The 11,209-nt window shown below is 36.5% G+C and overlaps 1 protein-coding gene across 1 annotated transcript in view; it reads right to left on the reverse strand.

Moving 5' to 3' along the window:
* The window catches only part of SLC41A2 (solute carrier family 41 (magnesium transporter), member 2), a 50,217-nt gene extending 46,459 nt beyond the window's left edge, over positions 1-3,758 (reverse strand). Inside the window, exons 1-2 of the mRNA XM_009887425.1 lie at positions 3,065-3,758; positions 200-307 (exon numbers count right to left, since the gene is read on the reverse strand). Coding sequence (XP_009885727.1) covers positions 200-307; positions 3,065-3,619 — 663 coding nt within the window. The 5' untranslated portion in view covers positions 3,620-3,758. The remainder of the gene's footprint in view (positions 1-199; positions 308-3,064) is intronic.
* Positions 3,759-11,209: the final 7,451 nt, after the last annotated feature.

The raw sequence follows: 11,209 nt of genomic DNA on the forward strand, positions 1-11,209 counted from the left end.
AAGAAGTAAAATTTTGATGTATGGAGATTAGAAGAGGATCGCCTTTTTAACTTTGCCAATTTAATAACAGATTTAAAGAGCCTCCATAACAGCCAGATTAAGCCATAAACATAAACCGCTTGTGCTCCATAGATTTGTTTCCTTTTGAAATATTTACAACATATATCTGAAGAGTGAAGGGGAAGAGAAAGTTACTTACAGCAGTAGACAGCCGCGATGCCAAGGTCATTTCCAAATTTCCTTTGAGACCAAGAAGTGCAGGAACCAAGATAAAAACTTCAGTAACATTCTTGAACACATCCCAATGCTACATAAAGGATACAGTGGGAAACATTAAATTGAAAAATTCTCTTTAGACCATCCACAAAGTATTAAAAAAATCTGCAACTCATAACTTAAGCCTCTAAAACAAAAAAAATCAATCTTTTTATAGTAGACCTAAAAGTCTAAAGCCAGAACTGTTATCTGTCTAGATAAAATAGATTTATGACTGCATATTACTACTTCAAAGATGAGAATACCAAAAGTAAGAGACACAAAACTTGGCCTTAAAACAAACCTAGTTAAAAAAAGATGTCATTAATTTGAAGTCTTTTTTTTTCATGACTTTAAAATAGTACCAGGTGCTATGACTGTTCTTGAATTCTGCTCTTAATTTACAAGAATATTTTAATCTTTTCCCTTCCAGCTGTGTAGAAACCTCATGTAAAACCAGCAAGGAATTATTTGTGAAATGAAGAGAGCCTGTAAGTAAAAAAAGCTTCTCTTTATTCTTTGACTTCTAAGCGTAAAATTTGGAAGAGTACAGTTTTTCAAAATGCAGATTTTTATAAAGCAAACAAAGACAAACTCTCCCATAATTTTTTTGTGGGCACTGAGTTCTCAGCACAGAAATACTGTGTTTCTTTGTATATCTTTCAATCCATGTATTTAATTTGTAATCATTTACCAACTTTAACTAAACTAACAAAACTGTGAATTGTCTTTACATTCATGTATTTGCAATCATTTAAATTATTATTTTAATTAAAATAAAAAGATTCAATTCTCAAAAGTAAACAACATCTGAGAATTTCCTATATGTCAAGTTACATATGTATTTCCAACTGGGAAAGAATAGCCATGAAATGGTTTGTAAAAAACAAGCTTAGAATGCTTTGTTGTCTTCAAATTTTCATTTTCAAAACATGTTCTGTCACATTTCAAAATCCTGCTTTACTGACATCACAGATTAATCTTAGTGTAAGGTGAAAAAAGGTGACACTAGCTATTTATTTTTGCCTTTGTGTCACATCTCTCTCACTCATGGTGAGCTGGACTGGGAAACCAATCAAGATTAAAAGTAATATAGAAGGAAAAATCAAGATATATCTCAATCCAGCTCAAAAACCAGCTATACAAACACTTACATTCCCTTAAGGGAAGGAAGGCAAGAGGAAACATTTGGTTGGAAGTCAGAAGTGGCAGTGGGCATAACTGCCTCTTTTGCCTGATCATTATGCCGTATCATGAAGTAAATCAGATATTAACAGAATACGAACAAAGCATCTGTATAAAGAATAAATTGATAAGATGCAAGTGAACAAAGCACAAGATTGGTGTAAAACAGTGCAAGGAAGCAGTAAAGTTTGCACGTCGATTTTTATTTTCCTTTTTCTTGATGGATAAAAGTGACTTTTCATTGCAATTGATTGAAGTCCAAGCTCCCTTTACAGTCTCAAGATTTTGAGTGACAAAGATGGTCACCTCTTACTCCTCTTTAAATTAACTTTGTAAACCCTTCAGTGTTGCTAAAGAAAACCCTAAAGCTGAACGAAACAAAACAAAACAAAAGAAAAAACACATTATTTTCTCTACTGTCTTTCAATTTGAATATTGTGGTTATTTCATATTTTTGAATAATTTTTGTTAATCTACTCGCACAGGAATAGAGAATCCATGAGGTTTGTATTTTTAAGAAATTTCTGTTCTTTAAATGCAGGAATTAGGTAGGAAATAAAAGCAAACATAGCCTTCAAAATGCAAAGACAAGGCAAGAAAATAAGCCAGTCAAATAAACCTTTCTTAACTGTTACTTTCTCCAGAATTTTCTTCAAATACCACCACACAGAGAATTCATAGGCAACTGTTACTTATAATACCACTGAAATGCTGCTGACATCTACAACTGTGTTAAGATAGAAACCAGTCCTAAAAATGTTCCGTATCAGTAGGATCTTAATGATATAATACTCCAAAACAGGTTTTAAAAATACTAAAATTAAGTCTTAAGATTCAGAGAAAGTTCTATTTAGCTTACTCCTGAATAACTATCATCATTAAATCTGCTACCACAAACCAAGATAAGTTGGCTTCTCTGGACTTACTACAATTATATGTCAAAGTGGGTGTGACTTTGCAGCCCTGTTCACACCACTGATGTTTGCAATTCTGGGTGTTCAGTATACCTAATGTTATATAAAAAAGTCACTTACAAACACCTGAATATTCAAAAAAGCTCTAAATCACTTCATATATTTCATATAGCATTTTGTATATACATTCATATAGCAATTTCATATAGCATACGAATATAATGCACATTTTCATACACCATCTGCATTATCATGCACCAAATTACACAGCATTTCAGAAATTGCGTAGACTTTAACCACGCAAGGAGATGAGATAATGCAATAAATTCTTCTAATCTTTTTAAACACCTATGTATTCCGGCATCATGGTTAATTACAAGTCCCACTTGACCATGCATACATTTATTAGTGTCAACAGAATTTTGAATCATTAGTATATTTCTATCCTTAGTTAAAGCAGAAGGTAACAGTTTTATTCACCAGCTCACTGTGGCTAAATGACAACATTTACCAAGGCTTGAATGACTCCAAATTAAACATTGGAACTGTTTAAGAAGAGTTTGGGGGAAAAGGAGTTCATAGTAGCACAACCATATATAGACCCAATTACTCCTCAATATCGTAAACATCTACAGTATCACGTGTCAGAATCATAAACCCCACATAAACCTCACCCTGTTAAAAAGCCATCTTTCAAAGCAAATACCAACCTGTACAATATCCAAAACCATGCCAGCAGAAACAGTTCCAAATCCTGCTAGCAAAAAAGGTACGAGTATCTGTAACGCCATAATACTACTAGATTCTTTGGGTTGTTTTCTACTTCCTTCCACAATGATATCTTCATTACTGTCACTAGATAGGTTGTCTTCCTGCAACATGGCATCTGTTTCTGAAGTGTCCATTCCATCACAGTAATTATAACTGGTAAAATCATCGTATTTAGGGCTACAGCTAGATGAGCTGTGTCCATTGCTACCATGAAAGCTTGGTTCTGAGAAGTGATGGTACTCTGTGTGTTGTTCAGACCTAACATTAAAATTGTGTCCTGCTGGTTGCAATCCCTCTTGCCAAACACCATTCACTTTTTTATGTCTTTCATCCTGGTTTATTTGGTAAACAACAGGAACCATACTCAAAAGCAGCCTCAAAAATTTGTCGGACTGAATTGTATTAAGATTTATGGTCCAGTTTACAAAACCTTCTCTGTCATGAACTTTGCTATTTGTTTTGGAGATAGGAGATCTGCCTTTACAGTTAGTCATAGTGCTACGGAAGTACAGGTTGAAAAGCACTTTGTTCTTCAGACGTCAGTGAAGAAATCTTGTAAATGAGTCATCAAGCCCTACACTTGATGATTTTAAAACAAATAAGCCAAAATGATCCTTTTTTGCATGCAAAAATGTTTTTTCATTGATCTCAGATCTTCAAGAATTCCATAAGCAAGACTGGATCTGCAAAAAAGAAAAACATATATATTCAAGCTTTAAAATATTTTAACTCTACAGAAGACACAAGATACCAGTTTACATTTTCAGATCACCCGGTATCTTTCCAAAGCAAGTATTCATAGAAATACCAGTCTTCTCCAACATTCAACTACCTAAGCCGAAAGAATTGAGAAGGTAAAAAGGGAGAGTTGGTGGGCGAGGAAGTTTCACAAACCAGTGTACTTTCCAGTGAAAGAAAGAGACACCAATGTGGACTGTAAGCGAATCAGTGAGGTCTTAGCTTTTGCCTTCTTTAAGCCCAGGAAGCCAAAGTCTTCAGGCCTTGGAAGCCCAGGGAGTTGAAGTCGTCAGTCAGATACTGTGTGTAGCCCCAGACTTTGAAAGCAGTAGGTCCCCAGAGAAACGCATTTCTGCAAGGTGCAAGGGTGTGGACAAATGGAACCCACATCATGCTCTGCAGGGCCACTGTTATTCCTCCCACTCTATGCTAATGGCAAGGAGCATGGAAAAAACGAGGAAAAAAAACCCTATCTTTCAAAATGTCAGAGGTGATAAGCTCAAAGCAATATTCTGGGCGGCAAGGGTCTTATGTGTTGACTGCCCTCCATCCCCATCAAAAGATGACAAACCGATATTGATACATACAATTCAAAAGCATGTTAATTTAAAATCATAGTAACTGAATTTTCTCTGAAGCAAGCATACAAATAACATTAAATATGAAGTGCTACTGTATACATAATAGAACTGGATATTTTTTCATTAAATACTACAGTATCGAGGAAAGGAGAGTAAAGAAATTCAGACCAATTAGTCTAAAATAGTTTAAATTAGTTTAATTTAAAAATAAACCTGCAGTACTATACTCAAAAATATGGCATGTTAAAATTTAATTAAAATTAGAAAAAAATGTTAGGAGTATGGATAATTAACGGTATTAAAAATATTATTTTAATTTAATTTTGCAGGAAGTGTAGGTTGCAGCTATTTCCTGAAAGACAAGCTACTCTGATGTCTAGTAACCACTAAAATGTAATTATTTGATCAATATTAACACTTGATGTGGTCAGTTTGTTTTACTTTCTGCAAATCATGCAAATACAATATATCTTTTATGTTTAATGTGATTTAATGTGCATTTATTTCTACTTTGACATTCTCCTCAGGGTAGAAAATTAAACAATGTATTGGCAGTCTCCAGTCATTTGACATTTCCTCCGTCAGAAGCCACTTTACCTTCCTCTTCTTCAATTTTCATGTTGTGATAATAGTTACGGTAATTTACTAAAAGAACAGTCTTAATTTGACTCGAAGCTTTGTTGACTTTGGTATTTATTACTAAACTCCATGAATACAAGTAAATGATTGGCACAAACAAAGAAACAAAGGTCAGGCAGACCACACCAGCACGATGGGGGATACCAGAATTCCACAAGCTCAAGACACACTATCTATGCAAACCTGTGAAAACATATTTTTGCAGACTGCAAGAAACAAAAATAGTTTAGAGTTAGAGGATTTTTAATCCATGTTTCCTAAGAAAATTGGGCTCCTACGATCATATGATTTATGTTATGATCCCTATACTTTCCCTCCCCACTTCTCAACGTTTTTAAGTCATCCAGTATTTCTGGAATGATTTCAGATCGACCTGACAGAGAGTAGAGATGTCAAAGCTTTTATTAACTAACAGCCTTATAAGAGATCCAAATGAGTGCCCTTGCTGTAAGGCATATTCAAACATCAGTTAGAATAATTCACTCATATACAGTCACAGTAAGTCCACTTCAAAAGCCCTGCTGGACACAGAATTACTTATTTTGTTTACGTGAGTGAAGAGACTACTCAGATGCAACATGAAGATTTTCCCTCTATCAGTGGCTTTATCCGAGAGAGCTCTGACCAAGAAACGAATATTTTTAAAATGGCAGTGGAGTTTATTGCTTGATTTAGAAAGAATTCAAGTTTTGCAAGAAAAAGCAATCTTTTTTCCCCAAGACCAACAGAGGAATTTCAGGAACTAAGATTCCTACAATATTTTTTGCCGCTCTGTAGCGGATTGTGCTATGTTGAACCTTTTAGCATAAGTGCATAAAAACTCCCAGGCCTCAATTCTGGTTTCCACACACTTTAATTAGGAGTAACAAAACAACTTTTGCTGCTATCCCAGAGGAGCTCTAACCACAGGCCAAAATGGTTCTCTGTTAAGTGCTGCAGAAAGACAGAACAAGAAGAGGTAATTTTGTTTCTCCTGGCCCAAAGGTGGCATTATCTAAGTAAAAGAAAAGAAACAGTGCACAAAAAAAGACAAGCAGAAGCAGATGTATCATTAAACTAGCAAACTATTATCAACTTCTATGACAACAGCAAAGAGCTTTATAGAAGGATTAAGAGGAATACAAGGGAAAAGAAGTTCATGGAAGTTAAGGAAAATTTAAATTTCAGGAAGGATATAGCCTAGGGTGCTGAAAGCTACCAACTAATTTATGGCAATGGGAAGTGGCACCCCACTTATGAAGCTTGCAGAGGGACAAGCTTTGGATCACTTTAGCTGGCTGAGTTTTGGTTGGTCACAAGAAACATCTAGATTAGAGAAACTTTATGATAGAATTCAAGAATGGAATGTAGAATTAAGATGTAAAAGCGTCTGTGATGAAAGATACGTCCTTAGACCCAGAGCAACCTCACTGCGTTTTTTTTGTTTTGGTTTGGTTTTTTTGAGGAGAGGTGGAGGAGTAAAAAAAGAAGGGTTTTAATTCACTCACAGGGAAATACATTGAGAAAAATTCCCAATAGCTTTAACAAGGCAGAGTCTGGCTTTCATTGTGGTTTCTCCAATATGTCCTCCAGTCACATCACCAGAGTGCTAGACCAGTGACTCATGGAAACTATTCCTCGGTCTGGAACTCTGGTAAAAAAAAAATTGGGTTAATTATCTATATTTTTCTAACATATGGATTTTTTTCCTTTTAAGATTTTACTATCTTTTTTTTAAGAAACAAATCTTTTGGGAAGATTGTGATTTCATGTAATATGAGAAAGTGTTAACAAACAGAAATGGCACTTAAAGAAAAAAAAAATGGGGTAGGAAAATTATGTGGTCAACTGGCAAGTTACAAAGGGAGGAAGACGTTGGCACGGACAGCTAGCAGTTGAAATAGTACATAGCAGTTTGGATGACAGTCATTTATGTTTTTCCTACCAAAAAGACTTGGAATAACAAAAAGTGAGCTAATGATAAATGCTGAAAAATGAGAATTTAAGAGCATAGACTAAAAAATATACTATAAAGCAAAGAGTAATTACTTCCTTATACATGCATACAGAGAAAACTATGAAGCCTTCTGAATATAATTATTCATTTCTAAAAACCTAATCCAACAAAGACAATGTTCCAAATGTCATGTGATGCAATAATTTTATCCTGAGTTAGGGGATGCTAATATTGCTGTAATTTTAGGGGGGGGGTTGTGCCTATAAAATGCAGCAAACCATCTAAGGAACAGTGCGATCTCAGGACAAGAACTCCCTAAGAAGCTTTACCATCGACAAGAACAATACCAATTTTTTGTGTTGTCTAGAAAAGACAGAGCCATCTAAAGAAGCAAGCTCTACTCACATAACTCATAGGAGGAAAAGGAGGTAAAAATCTCAAAAATCCCATCCCCAGTTTCTGTAGGAAGAGGAGATAAGTGAATCTGGTTTCTTGCCATATAATCAGGAGGTTACAGAGAAAGGTGAAGTACTAAAAAAAAAGAAAAGAGAGTGACAAAGACCCTTTGATAAGCCAGGAAGCAGCCTCAAATTTATCATATCTGGCATGTGATACATGAAATGAAAGGACACCTTGTCTTTGTCCCTACAAGCAAAATAATGAGCTATGTCCAGCCTATGAATATAATTTCCACTTATTTATTGTTTCCTAAGTATCTACTAATAATTTCTTATTTTCCTTCACACATTTTATAACACCTAGCAATTACTGAGTATTATTTACCTCTCTCTCTCAGTCCTGCAAACATATAGAAGCATAAACAAACAGTCCTGCAAACATACACAATAAGAAACACAGCCATACCCTGCTGTTTGCTGAAGACGTGTTCCTGAAAAGTGAGAAGCTTAGCAATCCAACGGATAACAAACCAGTTTTCCCCATAAGAATTAATTGGTGCAGTTTAAAAAATACACAGAGACAGCATATACGATATGGAAAATGAACACGCAAACGTAGATGATGTGGAAAATACACAGGACCATGAGCTGGAAGAGATGCTGACTTTTGGAAAAGGATAGCTGCTTTAGAAAAATCTTGGATACTTCAGCTATGAAACTGATCATTATCACATTTTTCCGTCCTTCACCTTTGACTGGCTTGATTGGTCTTGATTCATCTGAGGAAGATGAAGATGATGAGGAAAATGTAACTGTTCAGGAAGAAGCAGCAAGAATGCTCTTTATTACTACCCAAATGAATTGCCAACATTGCTTCAGACACACCCATGATTCAGTTCTCAAGAGCATGGGAAGAAAATGCTTCTTCCATATTTTCCTAAGTTTAAAGAACATCCAGCACTAGCAGGATTAAGGGACTGATCATTTAGTGATTGGACTGCTGATAATTTATTTCAAGCATGAAAACAATCAGTAATTAAATCATCAAGCTTTTTTAAGTACCTCCAAAAAAAAAGGGGGGAAGGGGGAAGAGCAGTGAATCATGAAGTATGAAACTTCTGTAGAGCCAACATTATGACAGGCTAAACTGAATATTTATCAAAGTCTAAATTTAGGAAAATTAATTTATTTCAGAGTTTAGCTAACAAAACCAAAAGATAACACATATCTAAATAATACTGAGGACTTGCACAGGATCTAAATCTAATCACGCCATACTCAAATCCCATTTTTCCTAAAAGCTGCAAATATTTTTACAGGTAATCTTTTGAAGCAACAATGACCTCTACATTGCACTTCTAAGTAGTCTACAGTGAAACACAATAGCTTAAACATGCCTGCCTGAGAAACAACTCTCAGTACAAGAACAAGCCTCAGAAAGGGTTATTCAGGAAAGTAATACGAAACATGAATGAAATACTGAGTTTTAATATTTTGCCATAATAAGCAAAGATGAAGCGGGATTCTTTTCTGGCTTCAAGGAGGAAGTCAGGCTCTTTTCAGTGGACAGATGAGAGGGAGTGGGCACAAACTGAAACACAGAAAAATCCATTTAAACATAAGACAAAGCTTTTGAACACTGGTCCAAACAGGTTATGGACTCTCCATCCTTGGTGATATTTGAAACCCAACTGGACACCGCCCTAACCAACCTGCTCTACTTGACCCTACACTGAGCAGAGGTGGTTGACTACACCATTTCCAGAGATCCATTCCAACCTCAACAATTCTGAAATTCTGTGGGGGACTTTTTTAAGTTCAGAATAATATTTACATAGGTGATAGAGGGATCTGCAGGCTATCTTCACCATTGTGTCCTGCATACACAGAAGTTCGCAGTATCTCACTGACATCCTTATCACAGCTGTGGTTACTCATTTATATATTTATATCCTAGTGAATATATCAGCAGAAAGTGAAAGCTACATCATATCTCCTTAGCACACATAGAGAGTAAACAAAAAGATTGTATTATCATTAACCATTTTGTAGAATCCAGAACCCAATGTGGTGTGCTGGGCTAAGATTATTTATACCAGATACTTCATGTTTGGCATTAAAGACTGGAAAACATGATGAAAATTAACAAATTTTGCATGCAAAGCAGATATTGGGCATTATATACCGTTTCTTAAATAATATGCAGTAAAGTGGATAACATGGTGTTTATTGTATGGCAGTTGTAGGTTAAATCACCAGCAAAAGAAACAAAATAAAAAATAATCAGAAAAAAAAAAAAAACAGATTAAAGAATCTACAGATGACTTTTTGAATATAAGACACTAAAAGAGCTGCCAGCCTCAGGCTCAGTTTTCAGACAAGTTTGAGACTGCTGAATTCCACTTCCTGAACATGGTAGCTTTCGATTTAGGCCCCAAGGAAGAGAAAAGCAGCTGTCGGAAAAAGATTTGGTTTGCCTCTGCACTTTTAAGGCAACTCAATTAGAAGAGACCAAAACAGAGCCAGAAACACAGTAGCAAGGCTGTGAAATGTGGTCAGGTTGTAAAATCACCCAACTGGAATACCAACACAAAAAATACCAGGCAAATCACATCCAGCCCATCAAAAGCAGGTGGGAGATTTTGAAATATAAGAGATAATGCAGTCCTGTAGGTTAAGTAGCCAAGAGGTACGTACCAGGATGAGTCCTAACTGTGCTATTTGGGATCCTGATTACAGGTTTCTACTGTCATCACCAAGGAGAGGTGAATTGCTTATTAAGTCAGGCACTAGGATACAGACTTCACATTTTTTTTTTTGGGTAATATCCTAAGGTATTTGAAAAGAAAATGATACACTGGGTTGTGGTTTTTTTTCCTTCTGAAGTGTCTACCAGTCACACCGTAATATTTATGGTTCCAGTTTCACAATCTCTTTAAGGCAGTATATGTAGGGAATGCCGCCAAAACAAGTCTTCCCACCTGCTCTCATCTTTTTAACAGCATTACTAAAGTGGTAAAGTGAGGATGACTTAGGATGTCTGCTAAAGCCTGCTAGGATTCTACCTAGAAAAGATACATGAGCAGACTTTTTTCAGGTATTTATGTTTTGTTCCTGATACTAAAACTAAACAATTATTTAATTTTATATGTTCCATTTACCAGAGCCTGGTTAACGTAGCGTGGTCTATAATCTAGGACCAAACATGAGTGAAGAAGCCACGCAACCGGACAATAGGGCGGGGGAATTATAATATTCACTGAAATCAAAGCAAGAGACACAGCTATAACTTGAACTTACTTGACAATTAATCACAGAGTAGAAAGCAGAGTAAGTCACATAAAGCTCCTATCTTCTGGCAGAAAAGTATGGGAAGAGCATAAATGTACCATGACACGTCAATTACAACACTTGTAAACAAACAAAAAATGATGATGGTTGAAGCCTTCACGTGTGCTGCTCGGGTACAGGCTCCAGGCTTGTCAAGCAACTGCATCTGCGGTGGCAGGTTCCGGCATATTTTTGTAGGTGCGAAAGGTGGGAACAGAAAGGCGAGTGCATAGGGATGTACAGGGTGCCAGGGAACAAGGGCCGCCGGAGGTGTTGGGCAGATCTTGTTGCACGCATAGAGAGCCCAAAGAAAGGGCTCCTTGTGCGGGATACCTGGAGCAGCGCGGAATCATGCGCACCTGATGATGAAAAGAGCCGCGGGGGTTCGAGGAGGGCGGGTGGCCCTCACCGCCCTTCAGCACCCGCGGGGCGGCCGCGGGACACCCGGGCAGGCCGGCCACC

This window comes from Charadrius vociferus, unplaced genomic scaffold (assembly GCF_000708025.1).
Source record: "Charadrius vociferus isolate BGI_N301 unplaced genomic scaffold, ASM70802v2 scaffold196, whole genome shotgun sequence".
Classification (NCBI taxonomy): Eukaryota; Metazoa; Chordata; class Aves; order Charadriiformes; family Charadriidae; genus Charadrius; species Charadrius vociferus.